At 48.4% G+C, this 19703-nt stretch overlaps 1 protein-coding gene across 7 annotated transcripts in view; it reads left to right on the top strand.

Annotated features, from left to right (window-relative positions):
* The window catches only part of EFCAB6 (EF-hand calcium binding domain 6), a 251139-nt gene that overhangs the window by 165886 nt on the left and 65550 nt on the right, over positions 1–19703 (top strand). For all 7 annotated transcript variants that reach the window (XM_047868126.1, XM_047868128.1, XM_047868127.1 and 4 more), the window contains 3 exons: positions 2072–2304; positions 12942–13038; positions 18765–18883. In XM_047868126.1, coding sequence (XP_047724082.1) covers positions 2072–2304; positions 12942–13038; positions 18765–18883 — 449 coding nt within the window. The remainder of the gene's footprint in view (positions 1–2071; positions 2305–12941; positions 13039–18764; positions 18884–19703) is intronic.

Raw genomic sequence — 19703 nt, 5'->3', positions numbered from 1 at the left:
AGATGGAGAAACTGAAGGTCTGAGACAGGGAGAAACTTACCCAAAGCCACATGTCTCGCAGAGGTTGGAGCCAGGAATTGAAACATCTACTTGACTCCAATAAAAGTAGGAGTCTTCATTCTGGGAGGCCAAAGACCGAGATGAGGGGAATGATGAAGGTTTTTACATGTGTGAGGATTATAAACGTGCATTCCATGGCATCTGGACTGTCCCTGACGTCCGGCAGTCCAGGCTGGCAGTGAGCACGGCCTTCACACCCCCGTCCCTGCCACACTGATTTGCTGGTACATTAGCAGACAGGCCTTTCTTCCCCACTAGACTGTGGGAACCTTGGTGTCGGGGACCACGTTGAGGCTAGCTTGTGTCTCTGTGCTGAGCAGAGTGCTCGGTACACAGTAGGTGCTCAGGAAACACTTGTTGCCCTCTGCATACCCACCAGCTCCGTTCCGCAGGTGTTTACTAGCACTGCTCTGAGCTGGAGGTACAACAAGGGACAGACCTGAGCCCAGGCCACATGTTCACCTTCCAGAAAGGGGAAGGCAGTGAACACACACATCACCAGCTCGTCAGCCGGTGACATGTTCTGTGAAGAAAACTAAGGCCGGGTGAGTGTCAGGGACCAGGGAGATGCCGTTGTACAGAGAGGGTCAGGAAATGCTCCCGGAGAGGTGACATTGGAGCAGACACACGGAAGGGTGCAGGTACTGTCGAGAATTCCCTGAGACGCCCGAGGCAGGACAGCAAGGGGGCAGAGGGGTGGCCGAGAGGTGGCCCGCAGCCCCGAGCAAGTCCCCACCGGTGCTGCTGCTGGACAAGAGGCCACCAGGCGGTGGCACAGGAGCCTGCTGGATGCCGGTGGCCCTGGGAGGCAGGGCAGCATTTTCAGTGGGTCCCCATCTGTTCAGCCCCAGTGACTGCGCGTTATGAGGTGCTGAGTGAATGAATGACTGCGGGAAGGCAGATCTTTCCACAAAGTCCCAGAACGTCTTAGTTAGGCCCTTGAGGTCTTTGTTGTAAACGACCTCTCACGGCAGATCCTGGGACAGGAAGGTGTGAGTGCAGCGCCTCCCAAGTCACCACAGAAAGCCCCGGTGGGGGCCGCGTCAGGTCCTGATGGAGACGAGGGGTGCTGGGGCCGCGTCGCCAACTTTCCGAGCCTGAGACCCAGGAAGTACAGATGGGGGAAGCACACGCACTGGCCCAGGCAGAGCCCGTTCAGAGCCCCAGCGCCGGGCACCTGCTGTGCGGCCTCCGGCGACAGCAATAGTAACAAACAACGTGTTAGGGCACTTAGAGAACAGCATGTTCACCCCTCACAACCACCCCAGGAGAGAGGGACTTCCATAATCCCCACTTTACAGATGCGAAAATGGAAGCACGGCCAGGCTAAATATCTTGCCTACGGTTTCGCCAGTATTAACCGGCAGAGCTGAGGTTTGAAAGCGGGCAACCGGCCGGCGGGTGGCCCTCGGCGTGCCGCGTGGCCTCTAAGTCACAGGCTCCCTCCCAGCCTCCATCTGCTCATCCGCAAGATGGGGATTGTGGTGCCCTCGTGTGGCATCACCGACGGAGCAGAGCACCCGTGCAAAGTCCCTCTGGCTCAGCAGACAGGGCCGGCTCGTCAGCACCGTCACCCAAAACCGGGTACTGGCCCCCGGATGGCCCCTCGAGGTGACATTCAGGACCGCACTTGTTTTCCTGTAGACAGAAGCTGCCACACATCATGAAGCTTCTATGGGAACATCGAGGGCGAGATTTTTATCTGTCCTGAAGAGCTCCAGCATCCTCTTACCATAAAGGCGGAGAGGGGAAGGGAAAGAGAAAAGCCTTTCTTGTCCCTTGCCCTGGCCTCCCCGCGTTACAAGAGGGCACGGGAGAACGCGGTGCATGGTTCCTTGGGAAAAGCATACGGCGGCAAATATGTTCCTGGAGGAGGGAACTTGCCCACGGAGCCGTTGCGGGGACACCGCCCCTTCCTCGTTTTGGAGAGGAGCCCACCCGCGCGGGGTTGTAAGTGTGTTGTCGCGGGGGTTCAGAAGGAAGCGCTTTGACGCGTGCGTTTTGTTTTTAGGACCCCTACTCCGCCTTCTTTAAAATAGACACTGACAGGGATGGCATCATCCACATGCGCGATGTCCACAGACTGCTACGGCTCTTACTGTTCAATCTTCAAGACGACGAGTTTGAGCGTTTCCTGGGCCTTCTTGGCCTGAGACTCAGCGTCACGCTAAATTTTCGGGAATTTCGAAATCTGTGTGAGAAGACGTCTTTGAGAACAGACGACCCGCCTCAAAGACTCGTTAGGTAAGAGCGCACGCGGCTCAGCGCCTTTGCCCCCACGGGGTCCGCTGCTCCCGCTGGGCCCACGGAGGAGGGGGAGGAACGGAATTGCCCCCACGGGGAACGATCGTTTCGCCTTTTGGGGGGCTCGAGAGAAACCACGCAAGGAATAGCCTTCAATGCAGAAAGCCTGAAAGATACCGGGTGCGGATTAGAAGGTACAACCCGATCTAGCCACCCGTGAGCGTGGGTTTCGCGTGTCACTGTGAATCGTGCCGGCCTTCCTTCTAGCCACACAACAACTACGTGCAGGCACTTCTGTGTTTTTTCTTTTATAAAAAGCTGGGGTCAGATTTATGGGTGTTGCCCAGCCTTGCGAGACCTGTCGGCCCCCTGCCTTTGAGCTGTGCAAGCTAACGCTTGTCTAGAGAGCACTGGTCCAGGCACTAACATGTCAGCCTAGGCAATCACACGACTTGGGGAACCACAGAGCACCTTCTGGTAATTGATGGAAACTGAGTATCACGTCAGGCTTTTTTCTATGAGTGTAAACACATACATACACGGGGCCCTTGAATAACCACAGGATGCTTCAACCCTGCAGCTTGACTTATATGTGGATTGGGGGGGGGGGGATAAATACAGTGTGATTATGTACATGTGTTTTCTCTTACGATTTTCTTCACACGTCCTCTTCCCTCGCTTACTTTATAGTAAGAACTATATAGTATTACACATATAACGTTCAAAATATGGGTTAATCGGTCGTGTTACCAGTAGGGCTTCCAGTCAACAGTAGGCTACTACTAATTAATTTTGGGGGGAGTCAAAAGTTATATGGGGACTTTTGACTGTGGGGGGCTTGGCGCTCCCAACCCCTGCCTCGTTCAAGGGTCAAGTATACGTCTTTTACTTTCTATAAATCGGGGGTCAGCTGAGCCAACTGTTTGGGGAGCCACAAGGACGACGCCCCCGCCACCCCTTCCCAGGCAGTGTTCCACCCCCGACCTCTGTCTACTCCATGCCAGCCTCCCTCAGGTCGAGGAGGCGAGTCTGCGTGTCAGCTGGACCGTGATTCGTCTCCTCCATTTCTCTCAGTAAGCGCCTACGCCCCTTCAAGCAGGAACAGCAATGCCAGTACACCCACCCCATTGAGATCTGTTGATGCCAACAGGCATGAATGAATTGGCCCTTCAGCCCCTCCTTGACCAATTATTATAAGTGGAATAGTACTATTTTTTTGAAACCCTCCCATCCACTATGATAATTCAGAGATGTGCTCTCTGCACCGTAGTAACATTCACTAGGCTGTTTTGCCCTGGAGGTACCAGCGGCCCCACCCCTTCCCTTCCGCCAGGCTGGGGAGCTCCCTGCAGCTGAGAACTCCCAGAAGCCCCCATTACTGGGCCAGATCACGCGATACTTGGCTGGGCTGCAGAGGCCCTCTGATATCGCTCTTTAATTTTTCTCTCTGAATTCGCTGGTTTTGTTTTGCCTGTACTTTAAGAAAAGCCGGCCAGAAAGAAAACAACTGTGGTCTCCTTCTAAGTGAAAGAAATGATCGCATAACACGTGAATTGGACACCTGCTTCCAATTGCTCAAGTTCTGAGGAGCTGTAATAGGAGACTTGATTGCTTGCCATTAAAACAATACAAAAATATCCTTCAGAAAGAATTTTCTGGAGAACGTGTGCAGAGTGAACCTAGAAAATTTCAACCACAGAGCGCGATCTTCCCATTCAAATGACTCAGCCTTCTTGTTTGTGTTCATTCCCTCGCTCATCAAGTGTTTACTGAGGGTCTGCTCCGGGCTAGATGTGGCCCCAGGATGAGGTGGTACAAAGACCACCTTTGAGGGGCTCGTGGGCGAATGTGGAACAGGTACGAAAGTAAAGAGCTATAGTGAAACGCAAGGATGTCTGAAGTGCCTCCGAGATGGGAACAGCTAAGCCTGCTTGAGGTGCCCGGGAAGAGTGGGACATCCGAGTGGCATCTTGAGGTGTGAGGAGGAGTTTGTCAGGTGCAGGCTACCAGATGGTGGTTCGAGGCCAGAGAACAGCATTTACAACACCTCAGAGGTGGAAATGTCGAGCGCACTCAGGAAACGGGGAGAGGATGTGTGTGCAGAAGTGGCATGCACCATGGGGGCATGGTGGGAGGAGAGCCCTGGAGAGGCAGGAGGGCCAGCTGAGAAGGGGCTGGAGAGCCAGGCTGAGGAGTCCATCCTTTGCCAGCAGACAGGAGAGGGTTTTATGCTGTGGAGGCAGAGGGCCGCATTGTGCTGCAGAAAGACCCTTCGGCAGTCCTAGAGCGGAGGATAGACGTCAAGGAGGACAGTCCCTGCAGTCCAGGGAGACCCAGCATGGCGTCCAAGGGTCTGGTGGAGAGACCTCAACCAAGGCACTGCCTTAGAAAGCCACTGCTTTAGAAGGCCTCCCATGGCCAGACCCCATGCCTCTGCTTCGAGAAGATGTATCCTTTAGTACTCTACAAGGAGGCCCTATCACTTGACTTGCCAGATGAAGGACCCAGGTGATGGGTGGTGAGCAGAGATGTGAACGCAGGGTGCCTGTTTGGAGGGACCCCTTTCTCTGCCTGGAGGCCTCACCCTCCTTCACCCGCCTACCACACCAGCCTCACTTTCAGCCACCGGCCACACCTAGACACCATCCCATTCTGGAAGCCATCCTGCCCTCTTGTTTGGGCCCCTCTACCTTCAGGGCCTTCCCTTTCCACCAGCATTATCAAACACAATACTTTGGAAAATTTGAGGGCTCATAATTTTGTTGAAGAGAGTAAGACCACCTTGTTTGTTTCATAACCGCAAAACGTTTTCATTTTTAGATGTATAAATGCCAATTAGAACGATCAGTCCAATGGCCTGTTTCATTTCTCCATCATCTAGTCCCTTCCAATCTGTTCCCTTGTTTAAAACATACCTGCCTGTCCATTTATCTACTGACAACCCACATCAAGTCCATTTTGGTTCACGTACGTCATAAAAGATGAAACAACACTGTCACGTGCCCTTTTAGCAAAATTTGATGCTTCGGCCTCTTGCCACAAAATAGTGTATGATCAGGTCCTTCATGTTGAATGGCTAGCTGAATCGAAAGGCCAAATTTCCCTTTCGTTCTTAGAAATACATCATTCGTTTGTCAAAAAATTTGGCTTTTATGATCAGTCTCATCATCATCTCTGGAATCCAGAGTCCTGTTCTGTCTGTGTGGATTCCTCTTCTGGTTCATCTGATCATTGGGAGATGTCTTCTTATCTGAATTTTCTTCCCTTTGCCATTTGAACATGAAATAATTCTGAATTTTTAACTATGTTCGATGAAAACTGACACAAGACTACAAAGATGGTGTTGCTGTGTTCTTTTCACCTTCTCTAAAGATGCTGTTATACTTTGGGCAGTGCAGTCAGAAAACTAGGGGGTGATTCATTTCAAGATCCTGTCATTGGCTAAGTAATTCCCTCATTTTCTGTTTTCTTCTTACTGCTTTAGCCTCTCTCTCTCTCTCTCTCTCTCTCTCTCTCTCTCCCTCTCTCTCTCTTTTAGCATAGTTGGAAATAATTAAAGAATAAATGATTGATCATTTCTTGGGATAATGAAATCGATCTAGTAAAATTGAAATCAAGATCACTAAGACCCCATGTATGTAAGACCCCATTGACCCCATCAATGGACCCAGGTGGTATTGCAAGATAGAATGAGTGTTATCTCATAAAGAAAATAAATAATTTTTTTTTGTTCTTTGAAAGCCCTCTAAGAAAAACTGAGAGTCATGAATGCCAATTCTCTTCCACTTTCCGGATTATATAGAATTGTTATTTCTTTCTTAAATATTTGATATAATTCACCAAAGAACTGATCAGGTCCTGGAGTTTCCTTTGTTGGGAAGATTTTAACTATGAATCTCATTAATTTAATAGATCATTCAGGGTTTCTATTCCTTCTTGAATGAGTGTTTGGAGTTTGTGTTTTTTGGTCCATTTCATCTAAGTTGTTAAATTTATGAGAATAAAGTTCTTCAAAATATTCCTCCCTTACATTCTTTTAATATCTGGAGGGTCTTTAGTGTTATCCCCTTTATCATTTCTGATACTTGGTAGGTAATGTCTTCTCTTCTTTTTTCTTGATATGTTTCGCTAGAGATTTATCATTTGATTGATATTTTCAGAGAACCACCTTTTTGTTTCATTGATTTTGCTCTATTGTTTTCTGTGCAATAGAAACAAATTTCTGTCTATTGATTTCTCTTCTTTATTACTTCCTACTTTCTTCTTGCTTTGAATATAGTTTACTCTTCTTTTTTATTCTCTTAAGTTTGGAAACTCAGATTTTTTATTTGAGTTCTTTCTTTTCTAACAGAGACCCTGAATGCTATCAGTTTCCTTGTAGGCACTGAGCTGGCTACATTCTACAAACCTGGATCTATTACAGTTTTAAGTTTCATTTACTCAAGAATATTTTCTAATTTCCCTTGAGACTTTCTTTTGGATCCACAATTATTTATGTGTGGTTCTGTCAATTTTAAAATATGTCCATGGTTTCCAACTATCTTTCTGTTATTGATTTCTAGTTTAATTCTGTTGTGGTCAGAAAACATACTTTGTATGATTTGAATTCTTTTACATTTGTTCAGCTTTATGACCCTAGACATGGTCTATGTTGGTGAGTATTCCATGGATGCTTGGTGAGAATGTGTATTTGGCTGTCGTTGGGTGGAGTGTGCCGATGAGATCAAGTTAGTTGATAGTGTTCAGGTCTTCAGTGTTCTTGCTTATTTGTTTGTTCTATCACTTCCTAGAGAGGAGTGATGAAGTCCCCAACAACAGTTAAGCACTTGTCTATACCTCTTTCCAGTTCTATCCATTTGTGCTTCATGAATTTTGAAACCGAGAAAAATAGTGTGTTTATACTTGCCATTTCTGCTTCTCTTCCCTTATTTCTGAAGTTCTGTTTCTCTCTGTTATCATGTTCCTTCCTCAGAGAAGCTTTCTTCAGCAGGTCTTTCAGAGCATGTCTACCGGAGACAGGTTGTCTTAGTTTTCCTTCACTGAGAAAATCTCTCTTGCTCCTTCATTCCTAACAGACATTTTTTCTGGGTATAGAATTCTGGGTTAACAGTTATTTTCACAGCACTTTAAAAATGTTACTCCATTGTTTTCAGGCCTTCATGGTTTGTGGTGAGAAGTCTGCAGGAATTCAAATGGTCTTGCCCCCTAGATGGCTTGTGTCATTTTCCTCAGGTTACTTTCAGGAGGTTTTTCTTTATCTTTGGTTTTTATTAGTTTTAGTATGATGTGTTTGGGCATGACTTTCTTTGTTTATCATTCTTTGGGTTTACTGAACTTCTTGAATTTGTAAATTTATGTTCTTCATCGAGTTTGGGAAGGTTGCAGCTATTATTTCCTCATGTTTAAAAAAATTTTTTTTGGTATCAATCTCTCCCTCCATCCACCCCTTGTGGTATCCCAATGACATGAATGTAGACTTGTTGATTTTGTACCACTGGTCCCTGTATTAGTCCCTGAAGCTGTATTCTTCTCTTTTTTCCCCATTGATCAGATTGGATTAATTCTGTTCATCTGTCTTCAGGTTCACTGACTCACTCCTCTGTCGTCTGCATTCTGTCATCGAGCCAATCCAGTAAAAACTTTATTTCATTTGTATTTTTCATTTCTAAAGTTTTCATTTGGTTCTTGTCTTCCCCCAGCCTTCTATCTCTTGGCTCATATTATCTGCCTTCCCACGTATTTTGAGGACATTTACTTTTACTTCATGTTTCTAATAGCTGCTTTAAAATATTATAATTTCAATATCTGGGTCATCTTGGTGTCTGTTGTCTTTTACCTTGAGAATTGTTGAGATTTTCCTGGTTCTCTGTATATTGAGTTATTTTGGATTGTATCATGGGCTTTTTAAGTATTATATTATGATACTCTGGCCCAGTTAAAATCCTCAGTTGTGTGTTGATTTGTGTTTTATTTATGTTTTAAGCAAACTGTCAATCCAGTTAGGTTCAGACTGCAAGTCCTAACCTGCCTTCTGTGGTTTCTATGTCAGTTGAGTTTCAAGGCCACTGCAGCACTATGAGGCCAGCCCATGTGCGCAGCCCCCCAGGTGGGGAGTTGTGGAGGGAGCAAGTCTTCAGTACACAGTAGTGAAGTTCTCAGAGCTTCTGTTGTGCTGCTTTGGATTAGTTTCACACAAGAGCACAGCAGAAGTGAATCTGGAACTTCCCGCACAGATTTAGGCATCCTGTTTTTCAGCCCTCTCATATGATTTCTCCCCACACTTTCCAGCCCCCAGAGAGTCCCCCCACCCACCTGTTTTCTCTTTTTTTTTTTTTTTTTTTTTTTTTTTTTTTTGGCCTTCTTGCTGGAAACCCTCAGGTTTGGGCCTATCTGCATGGTTATGTACTTCCTATGACTGGGCCTACCCCCAGTGCAACACAGTGAGAGGAAAACAATAATGTGGATACCTTCAGTGTTCCTTGAGCACAGAGTGTGTCTTCTGGTGAAAGGGAAGAGTTTTAGTTTTAGGCACTTACTTGGCCACTACTGTTGCTGGCTATGTCACAAAAGTGTAGGTATGTAACTCAGAGTCTTTGGATCAGAACAGGGAGGGTGAAAAGAGACAAAGGGGGCATTATATCCCCCACATACTTTGTACTTCAGGGCTATCCTTTCTGGTTCTTTGGTCAGAAATACAGGCTTTCTTGTGGAGCTTTTTTGGCCCATGCCCGCTGCATAGTTCCAGAAGTGGGACTGTCCTTAAGCCTAAGCTGGGAATACGGGCGATAAAGAACCCATGAAATTCATATCAGTCATTCTTCAAGTTTTGATTTCCCTCTCCATCATCCTTCTTTTTTTTTTTTTTAATGTTTACTTATTTTTGAGAGAGAGGCAGAGCGTGAGCAGGGGAGGGGCAGAGAGAGAGAGAGGCACAGAACCCAAAGCAAGCTCCAGGCTCCGAGGTGTCAGCACAGAGCTTGACATGGGGCTTGAACCCATGAACCGTGAGATCATGACCTGAGGCGAAGTCGGACGCTTCACCAACTGAGCCACCCAGGCACCCCTCCATCATCTTTCTATTATTTACTTTTTGGTGTCCTCAGAATTACTTCTTGTATTCTGTCGAGAGCTTTTAGTTGTAATCAGTGGGGGAGAGAGGGTGCGGTGTGCGCCTTCTCCATCTTAGCTGGACAAGAGGGACAAGGACTCTTGCCCTGCCTGGAGTGCTGGTCCCTGTGATCACACAGCTGCCTCATCACCACTCATGCCTCAGAGAGCCGCTCCCTGGCCTTCTTAGCTGAAGCCTCCCCTCTCACCCATCACTCTTGGTCACATTCATATCCCAAGTTATCTGATTCATTCATTTTCCACATGTTGCTGTAAGTTCCCACAATCATGGTATGAGCTCCTTGAGGATGTGGGCTCTGTCCACATCGCTGGTCAGGGTGTCTACAGGACCCAGAGCAGCACAGAGTAAGAAGTCATATATGTTTGCATCGGACAGACTGGCTGATAACAAGTCTGGGTCTCCGTGACTATCAAGATCTAAAGAGTCAGGCAATAGAGCAAATCAGTAACTTTTGGAAAAGGCCATAGAAAAACCTTCTGATCTCTTGAGGAGACAAGTATATAAAATGGGACGGGGAGAAATGGGTGGGAAAATCATAGGTGTCCCCGGTTTGAGCCTGGCTCACTGAGAAAACATTCAAGACTTACGGCCTAGAAAAGAAATTGGGCTGGTGGAGGCCGTTCAGATATGTGTTTAGATAGCGAGATCAGTTTGGGTTCGCTGACTTTGCAGACACAGAACATGCCCCTCAGAATCTCTATCCTTTGGGGGGAGTTCGGGTGAGTCCTGTGGGTGCAGGTTGGATTTAGGAGGAACTTAAGGTGAAGACAGGGGAATAGGCATCATTACTAGGACCTACAGTCCTCTTAAGCAATAATTGTGAAAATGCAACCTAGTCCCCCCAACCTTCCCAAACATTTAGTGGTGAACTAGTGACAGAGGATTAGATTGGTTGACCTTTGGATCCCTTTCCACCCTGGAAATTCCATGATTCTGTGAAGTCCGGTAGTCAGTTGGAGAGAGATGGAACAGAAAAGTAGGTGAGGAGATTACAGCCCCAGCGGTACACATGTGTGGATAAATGGCAGGAAGGCATGGTTGGGGACATGAGAAGGGATGACCTTTCAGAAGAGTAAATAAACTTTGGGGTGGAAAGAGAGAGGAGTGGTCAAGGTTTGGGGGAGCCAGTGGTCAAGGTTTGGGGGAGGGAAAACCATACTCACTGGAGGCACACGTTCACCCGGCCCCAGGATTGGTATTCCAACACGTGGTGTCACTTAAAGCACAGCATGATGAAGGCAACCAGAGAGGGGAGAGATGGTTAATAGGGGCACATGGAACACACAAGTCAGCGAAGACCCCTGGATTCAGCAATATAGAAGCAATTGGTGAATTTAAAGACCGGGGTGGGCTCTTAATAAAGGGAGGCGTGCCCGCCATAGTTTACCGTGTACCCCCACGAGCTGGCATTTTCCAGGAGGGAAAGTGAAACTGGGAAAGCCCTCATTTGGTCTGGTTCAACAGTAGCAATGTAGGAGTTTGTGCTCGCCAAACTGTGGGGGTCACAGTTTACGTAATTCGCCAAAGAAGAGCTGCTTAAAATAAGACGCTATGTGGCCCAGTATAGCCCAGTGTAGGTTTTGGGGGTAATCACGGATACCAATGCACCTGGTGACTCATGGGCTCTGGGCACGGTCAGTCATCAAGGAACTTGAGGAGCGGTCCAGGACAGCTGTCCGGGGGCAGCAGAGCGTGTTGGAAGGGATCTGAAGAAGCCACATGAAGAACACTGATTGCTGCTTGCTTTGTTGATTCGGGTTGCCGTGACCTGGCTTGCCGTCTGCTTCTGAAATGCGTGCCAGGGTGGAACTTCCAGGAGAGCCTTGTCTGGTGGGCGGGAGCCGCAGGCTCCACTTTTCCAGCCTTCGCACCGAGCCCGGCGCTCCAGCCACGCACTGGGCAATGCTGCGTTTGTTGAACGGAAACAGAAATGCTAAGTGGAAAGAGGACCCCCGGTGCGTAAAAACCAGAGGTGTCCCTCACCTCTGTGAAGTGTAATATTTCAGGGATCTTTTCCTACGAAGAGTGAACTTACAGGGGCAGCAAACCTGTAGCTTCAGATAAAAACCAAATGGTCACGAGAAAGGCTAGCCATGGCATCGGAGACCTGAGTCTGAATGGTTTCCAGGTCCTGGCTGTGTCATTTGGCAGGTTGGTCAATTTCCCGAAAACACAGCTTCCTCTTTCGCAGAGTGGGATGGTAATGCCGGCATGGCTGGGAAAACTCCAGATTCCATGTGTCACTTGACTGGCTGTGCTCAGCACCCGCTGGTCACTGACCTCGTGGTGGCCATCAGCACCTGAGAAACCCACGCAGTGCTGCCGACCTGAGTGTCACATACAGAGGGTCACGTTCAAAGCGGCCCTTCTAGGGGGATTGTGTAAGCCTTTGACCTCCATTGTTTGCAACACACAAATCCCTGCATTTTCTCAACTGGCAGCATACTGGTTGACCTCAGACTTTTTTTCTTATATGCGGTTCATTTGCAGAAGCATAAGTAATACTTCTTTAAAGGGGCTCTGTGGGGCTTGCTTGCTGTCCATCCCCCACACTGGTCTTCTGGGGACCCTTCAGGAGAAATTTATATTGGGGTCTCTATGGGCCTCGGTCCGGTGGCAAGATGCGCTTAGCACCCAACATGCCTGTGAGTAAGCGCAGGTTCCAGGTGGGGGTCTCAGATGTGGTCCCATTTCAGGAAACTGCCGGGTGGCGTGGATATGGTCAGTTTTGCCGGGGGAATGTGCTGAGCGCCCTGATATCTGCAGGGAAAATATTTCGGATGCAGATCTGGATGTGGAAAACAGCTCAAGTTGCCAGAAAGGGAGGGATAGGTGCTCCGAGGAGCAGAGCAATTACAGAAACAGAAGTGGGGAAGGGTTTTACAGATTTTATCCGCCCCCGTCCTTCGAGTGGAGGAATCCAGGGCTTAGCCACGGTGTTAAGCGTGGGGCATTTTTTTAAAGTGTCTTTGGCGTCCATCATCCTAGGAGGAAATAAACAGAATTTTGATCATTTTACATACTTGAGCCCAACCTTTGAACAGTAGCTGGGACCGAGAAAGCGGTGCCCCCCCCCCACCCCCGCCCCGTGTTCCTGAACCGTTTGTTAGTCTGCATTATTATTCCAATTCGCCAATTCAGAAATAGAAGTTTGTGGTTGTTTTCTTCTGAAGAGGCTTCACTGTCCTATGGTGTTTTTTCCCCTTCTGAGAAGAAATGAGCCCTGTTTGTTTTGTGAGTGGCAGAGAAAGTTGAACAGCATTTATCTGAAAATAAACAAGGACTTATAAAATTTAAGAAGACTTCCCTAACATGCAGCTGGGGAAATAAGACTGTATTTTGAGAATTAAGTTAGACCAGATGTGAAATAACAGGCTTTAACGGTATCTTTGAAACAAACGGGGACGGGGAACCCCTTGGGAGATTAACGAGTCCATTAAATTTAAACACAGTTATTTATTTATTTATTTATTTATTTATTTATTTATTTATTTATTTTTCTTTTAAGACCAAAACAGAAGGTCGCAGATTCAGAACTAGCTTGTGAGCAGGCTCATCAGTATCTTGCTACCAAAGCAAAAACCAGATGGTCAGACTTATCTAAGGTAAGAAAACAGTTATTTCCTTAAAAGGAAAGGAAATCTATTTCAGTGTTCTCAGATCATTGGGATACTCAAGCTGTTTAGATCCCGTCGCTGAGATGGGAAAACAATGTTCTATACCCGACTGGTGATTCCTTTTATTCCTAAAATACTTTTTCAGCATAAATTCTCCCATCCGAGGTCAACTGATGTTTAGAAAAAGGAGTATTTGTAGGAGTTATGGGGACAGAAATTCCTAGATGTATCTCAGGTTTGATATGAATTGAAAATTTTAAACAACAACAAAAAAAGAACCCTGTCATATTATTTTTACCCCATTCAAAACCTGCATTTCTGGGCAGGTGGGATTTCTTCCTGTCTTCCAAAACGATAGAAAGCACATTTTGAAGGTGAATGCTGTAAATGGGCAATCGTGTAAACCAATTTGGTGTTGAGATGGGCGCATAATCTAATGACAGTTGTGCCCACGGGACAGTAGAACTGAGCCTGCAGGGCTGAGTTCATCCACAAGTGGGTGGTCATTTCATAACCCAACAAGGACACAACACCTTCACCTTAGGAAATGTCTTTAAAACTGCACTGTGGAAGAATTTTCTTTTTTTATTTTTAAGTTTATTTACTTTGAGAGAGAAAGAGAGCACAAGTAGGGGAGGGTCAGAGAAAGCAAGAATCCTAAGCAGGTCCCGCACTGTCAGCGCGGAGCCCGACGTGGGGCTCTCGACTGATCTCACGAACCGCGAGATCATGACCTGAGACGAAATCGAGTCGGACGCTTAACCGACTGAGCCAAGCAGACGCTCCCAGAAGGATTTTCACATTATTGTGAAGAACGCCTCCACTTTGTTTCACCTGGTCATTTTCTTTCAATGTTTGCCTCTCTTGGCCTGTGTCCGATGTGAAGTTCTGTCTTGTCAGTCCTGTGCCGCCCCCGGGCTGCCTCTCCCCAGTCCCCTGCCATCAGAGTTGACTGTGCGGCTCAGGGTGGCAAATCACACGGAGTCCTCCCGCTCCCACGGGTAGGGCTGGCCTTCCCGAGCCGTCCTGCGGGAGTGCGGGGCCAGCCCTGGGCTGTACTCTGCGACCACATGGGCATGGCAGGCGGGAGAGGGCCGAGCTCGCTGTGTGACATCATCCTCCACACCCTGCACCCCAGCTTCTCTGGGCCTGCCTCTCCCCTCCTCCCTGCTATTTCTGTCCACTCTTCCTCCTGCCCCTATAATGCCCCCTCTGCTGATGCTGCCCTCCGTGGACCCAGGGGCTCCCACGGCCCCTTCCAGGCCCTTCCTGGATTCATCCTGCCCTGCTCTGATGAATGTTGCGCAGCACACCTCCGGGGTACGTGGGTTTGTGCTGGGGGTTCAGTGGTAACGAAGGCCCATCTTCTTCCAGCCTTCGGAGCTCACAGACAGGAGAGGTGGCGGTTAAGAAACAGAAGCAGCTTATTAACAAAGCAGGTGGGCGCCGTGGGGAAAATGAACAGGCTGCCGGAGGCCTTTGTTTCTGCCTTGTTGCATCCGTACTTCCTGGAATGCTTCCTCCCCTGGCCCTACCACGGCTCTGTCGGGCCTCCTCCACTCCCTATCTGGACCTGCCCCCTCTCGGGCTCGGTGACCCTCTCTGTCTGTGTTCACTCCCTTGAGCACGTCCTCTGCACTTACCTCTCCATACTTTGTTTTTGTTTTTGTTTTTGTTTTTATTTAGAGAGAGGGAGAGTGGGGCGGGGGGAGAGAGAGAGGGGAGAGAGAATCCCAAGCAGGCTCCATGCTGCCAGCACAGAACCCGATGCGGGGCTCGAACTCACGAAACTGTGAGATCATGACCTGAGCTCAACCGACTGAGCCCCCCAGGCGCCCCTCCTCTCCACACCGATTCCCGTGGCCTCTCATAACCAACTTTATCCCTGATGTTCTGCAGAACCCCAAGTGTGTTTAGGGGAGGGGCGGGGACCCTGGAGTGCTCTGCGGCTAAGCCAGCAGCCTCGGGTCCGTCCCTTCGAGAAGGGAGCCTGGTGGAAGTGTGGGAAGGGAAGAAGACTTGGAGGCTTACGGAGGAAGAGGAATCAGCAGGGGCATGTGGAGCCGCTTTGTAGGGGGTCAAGCGTCACTTCGTGCCGGGCCTCACACCTCTCTCGGCCCCCCGCGGGACTGCGTGCCCCTGTGTGTTTTATTAGTATTCGATCGGACATTTCTCCCACTCTCTCAGTTTATCTTGAAAAAACCTCTAAAGTTTTTTGGGATTCGTTCTGAATCCCAAACCTGCAGAAAGTAGGGTGACGCATAGACAAGACGCATTAATGACGGACGCCTGGTGACGAGGCAGGTGTTCTCCTACCATCCAGCACAGCCTTGCTCTTCCCTTCCGGGTCGTGGCAGACACGTGGCATTTGGCTCCTCTCTGGGCACTTCCGTGGGTTCGCCAGAAAGACCCGCGAATGTCGGAAAGGATGTGGTCCCCAGTAGAACTGCATTTGGAACTTGAACAAGTCAGGTACTGCGTCCTCTAGCTGTCCTCAGCGAGGGTCCCCGGCTGGCCACTCAGCCGGGCTCGGCCAAGGACACCACAGCCGATCTCTTGGACGCACCGGCAATCGGCCTCTTCTGGGCAGCTTAACAGGCTCACTTCCGTTTAAGTATGTTTGGAAAACAAGTTCATCGATTTCTTCAGCAAACATTATTATGAGTTAACTATGGACTGTTGCAAGATATTAAAGACACAGTGACCAAAAAAAAAAAAAAAAGACACGGTCTCTGATCCCAAGAGACTTGTGGTGTAAGCACCAGTAAGAGTGCTAAAGAATTGTATTATAATTGAAGTAGCTTTTTTTAAAGCTCATTTTTCAAGTTGTGACTCTACAGTGCAATGTAATAGCAATACATATTATATATATTATATATATATATAACGTGTGTATTTGTACGTGTATAATATGCACGAATGCATATAGTGTATGTAGTAATGACGTACAATAATAATATACATGCGTAGCTTAGGTACGTTTAAGGTAGTCACCGCGTATCCCAAGTTGTATCCCACCACGTAACCCGCCACCCAGATGAAGGAGGAGAACACTCTCAATGTCTTAGCGCCGCACACACTTTGCATCAAGGGCCAGGCAGTGACCGGCCTTGGCTTTGTGAGGCAGGGGCTTCAGACACAGCCGCTCAGCTCTACCGTGTGGCCCTCGGTGCTGTCAGACTCCGCTTCCTCCTCCCTAGTGGATGCGTAACAGCGTGTCATTCTAGTTTTAGGGAGCGTGTGTTGGTTACTCGTGAGCGGTGAGTATCTTTTCGTTTATTCCTGAGGCAGGTTTCCTTTCTCCGTGAAGGGCCTGCTGGTTGGTTTTCTCACTGGGCTCTCTGGCGATTTCTCGTTGGTCGATAGGAACTTGTACCACGGTTTGGCTGCTAGTCTTTTGTCGATGATACGTGGTGCGAGTCACTAATCCCAGTTTGTGTTCTGTGTTTGCACCCTTTTCATATGATATCTTTTGGTAAATATAAGTTCGTTAAAAAAATTTTTTTAAATGTTTATTCGCTTTTAAGAGACAGAGACCAGGGAGTAAGCAGGGGAGGGGCAGAGAGAGAAGGAGACACAGACGGAATCTGGATCCGAGCTGTCAGCACAGAGCCCGACGTGGGGGTCGAGCCCACGAACCGTGAGATCGTGACCCGAGCCGAAGTCCAACACCCGACTGCCTGAACCATCCAGGCGCCCCGGGTTCTTCTTGTCGATAGAGTCAAATGCGAAATGTGTTAACATTTCCTGTAGGTCTCGCCCAAGAATCTGTGTTTCATCTGAAGTCCTGAAGACCTTTCAGCAGCTCTCCAGTGAAGCCTTTCCCATCCTGGTCTTGAAATCCACACCACGTGTCACCTATGTGTTGGGAGGCAGGGGTTCACTCCCACTCTTCCATATGGAGACCCGGTTGTCTAGCCCCCGTAAAGCCCATCCTTCTCCCCCTGACGTATGGCATCACCGCTGTCCTGCCTCGAGGCCTGCGGGTGTCTCTGGGCTCCTCACTCTGTTCCCCGGGTCAGTTTGCCTGTCTTGGCACCTTCACCACATCACTGTAATCACAGTAACTCGGTAATACGTCTTGATCAGCTGGTAGGCAAGTCCCTCCCCCTGTCCTTTGAGAGTTTATGAATCAGTTTGTCAAGTTCCACAAGGCAACAAAGCGTTTGGAGAGAAATGCCGTCTTTACAATTTTGAGTCTTCCAGTTCACGAGCATGGTGCGTCTCCATTTATTCTGATACTTTTAAATATCTTTCGATAAATTTTTAGACTTTTCTGTGTAGCAGTCTTACGATCGTTCGTAAGGTTTATGTCCTGAGATGGGGCACCTGTGTGGCTCAGTCAGTTGAGTGTCTGACTTTGGCTCGGGTCAAGAACTCACGGTTTGTGAGTTTAAGCCTGTCAGCATAGAGCGCACTTGGGATTCTCTCTCTCCTTCTCTCTGTCCCTCCCCCACTTGTTCTCTCCCTCCCTCCCTCTCTCTCTCTCTCTCTCTCTCTCAAAATAAATAAATAAACTTAGAAAAAGGTTTATTCCTAAGACTTTCTATTTTTGATGCTATTATAAATATTATTTTTTAAAATTTGTTCTCTGTGCCTGATATATGAGAACATGAATGATCTTGCCTATTGACCTGAAATCCAGATTTCTTGCTAAATTCTCTTAGCATAGTAATTCATTTGTGGATCTTTCCTCTGTATCCAGCCACGTCGTCTGTGAATAACGACAGCTGTATTTCTTCCTGTCCTGTTTTTTACCTTTTATTCCTTTTTCTTGCTTGACTACCCTGGCTGACACCTCCAGTACGACGTGGAAAAGAGGGCAGCGGAGACCTTGCCTGTTCCTGGCCTTAAAGGGAATGTCTCCGCCTTCACCATGGAGTGTGATGCTTGCAGAGGACTTTCTAGACGTGCCCCTGCACCTACCTCACCGTGTTGTGAGGAAGAGGGTCAGAGGAGCTATTACTTCCAAACAGTTTAAGTCAGTGCCGAGTGCCACACATTACCTGCTAGTCTGTGGCCCTCTTAACAGGCCGAAAATTCCCCAGATACCTTTTGCATCCCTCGGGGACATTAAAAAGGTACTGTATTGGGGCGCCTGGGTGGCTCGGCGGGTTAAGCGTGCGGCTCTTGATTTCGGCTCAGGTCACCATCTCACGGTTCGTGAGTTCGAGCCCCACGACGGGCTCTGCTCAGAGGCGTGGAGCCTGCTTTCGAGTCTCTCTCTTCCTCTCTCTCTGCCCCTCCCCCCCAACATAAATAATTAAACTTAAAAAAATAAAGCTACCATATCATTGCGTCGTCAGAGCTGGGGTCTCACGTGCCTCATCCCTGTCTTACAACCAGAGGACCAAGTCTGCTACGTTGTCAAGATGACCACCTCCAGCGCGTGGGCTACTGTCTCATTCCCCAGGCTCTGGGACCCTCATTTCTAATAGCTCTTGAGCCCAAGTTGTTGGCCGGGTCATACACCTGAGACCACTCATCACCCAGAAACCAGCCCCTTCCAGTTCATGATAGTTGTTTGCGTTTTGCTCGGTCACCTTCTTTACCGAAATGGTGAGGGTATCTGGAGCTTTGACTGAAAAGTAATTAAGCAGGTAGAGAGGGGAGAGACACGTCTTCTGTTGTTCCAGGTATCGGCTGGGGACAATCCTCTAAACTACCACGAACACACTGTGTAGCTTACTAAATGTCGTCTTGTAATATTGTAGAATTTTATAGAAACCGACAGTGAGGGCAACGGCATTCTTCGGCGGCGGGATATAAAGAACGCCCTGTACGGTTTTGATATTCCTCTAACACCGAGGGAGTTTGAAAAGCTCTGGATGAGGTAAGTGGCATCCACCAGTCGACCCCCTTCCATCCCGAGGGTCCCAGGTTGCCGGCCGCTGCAAATTCAGCACCGGCCTTGCTCTGCTACTAGGGGGCAAGGTGCTCAGCTAGGAATGGTTTCCTCTGGTTGTGTCTGTCTGCTGCCCTTCCTCCCCATAGAGGCTGGTCTCCGGGAACGTGGAGAATCAGGGTAAACCCTCATCATCGATACCAGACTTAAGATGTTTGCATTTCCAGGGAACCAGGAGTTCAAGCCCATCCTTATATCACTTTAGAAAGCGACGTCACTCCCCAAACGCAATCCTGACGCAACTAGCTCAGCAGACAGTCCTGCCACGGGTGTGGGGAGAAGCAGTCTCTCCCCATCGCCCACAGACGGAAACCAATGTCGCACAACTTTTTTGTAGATAAGGAATTCGTTGAAAGAAAAGAACCAAACTTTTGGCAACTTGGGGTAGTTTCCCGAGGGTGTCTTAGACGGAAAATAGTACCTAATATCGGTTACATTTTTCAAAAAGTATTTTAGATTCAGCTGTTCTTGAATCAGGCCCCCAGTTGCAGTATCCCCCGCGCGGGGGCCTGAGTTTCCAGGTGCGCTAACAATGCGGTCAATTTCCGAGTTCCAGATCCATCTTTGAATTGCCTCCGTCCTCGTCGTGTGTCGGTTGCCGCTCCCGTCCCCGCGGGACGGTGCACGCTATTGTGCATCCCCCCAGGGGCAAGCGCACGGAGCAGCTCATGTGATTTTTTAGCTTTTCATCTGTTCAAAGTGGAAGGCTGAAATGTTGGCCGAGTTTAGAATTAGGTGGGCTGTTTTG

This window comes from Prionailurus viverrinus, chromosome B4 (assembly GCF_022837055.1).
Source record: "Prionailurus viverrinus isolate Anna chromosome B4, UM_Priviv_1.0, whole genome shotgun sequence".
In the NCBI taxonomy this organism is placed as follows: Eukaryota; Metazoa; Chordata; class Mammalia; order Carnivora; family Felidae; genus Prionailurus; species Prionailurus viverrinus.
This window is presented reverse-complemented; position numbering and strand designations above follow the sequence as displayed.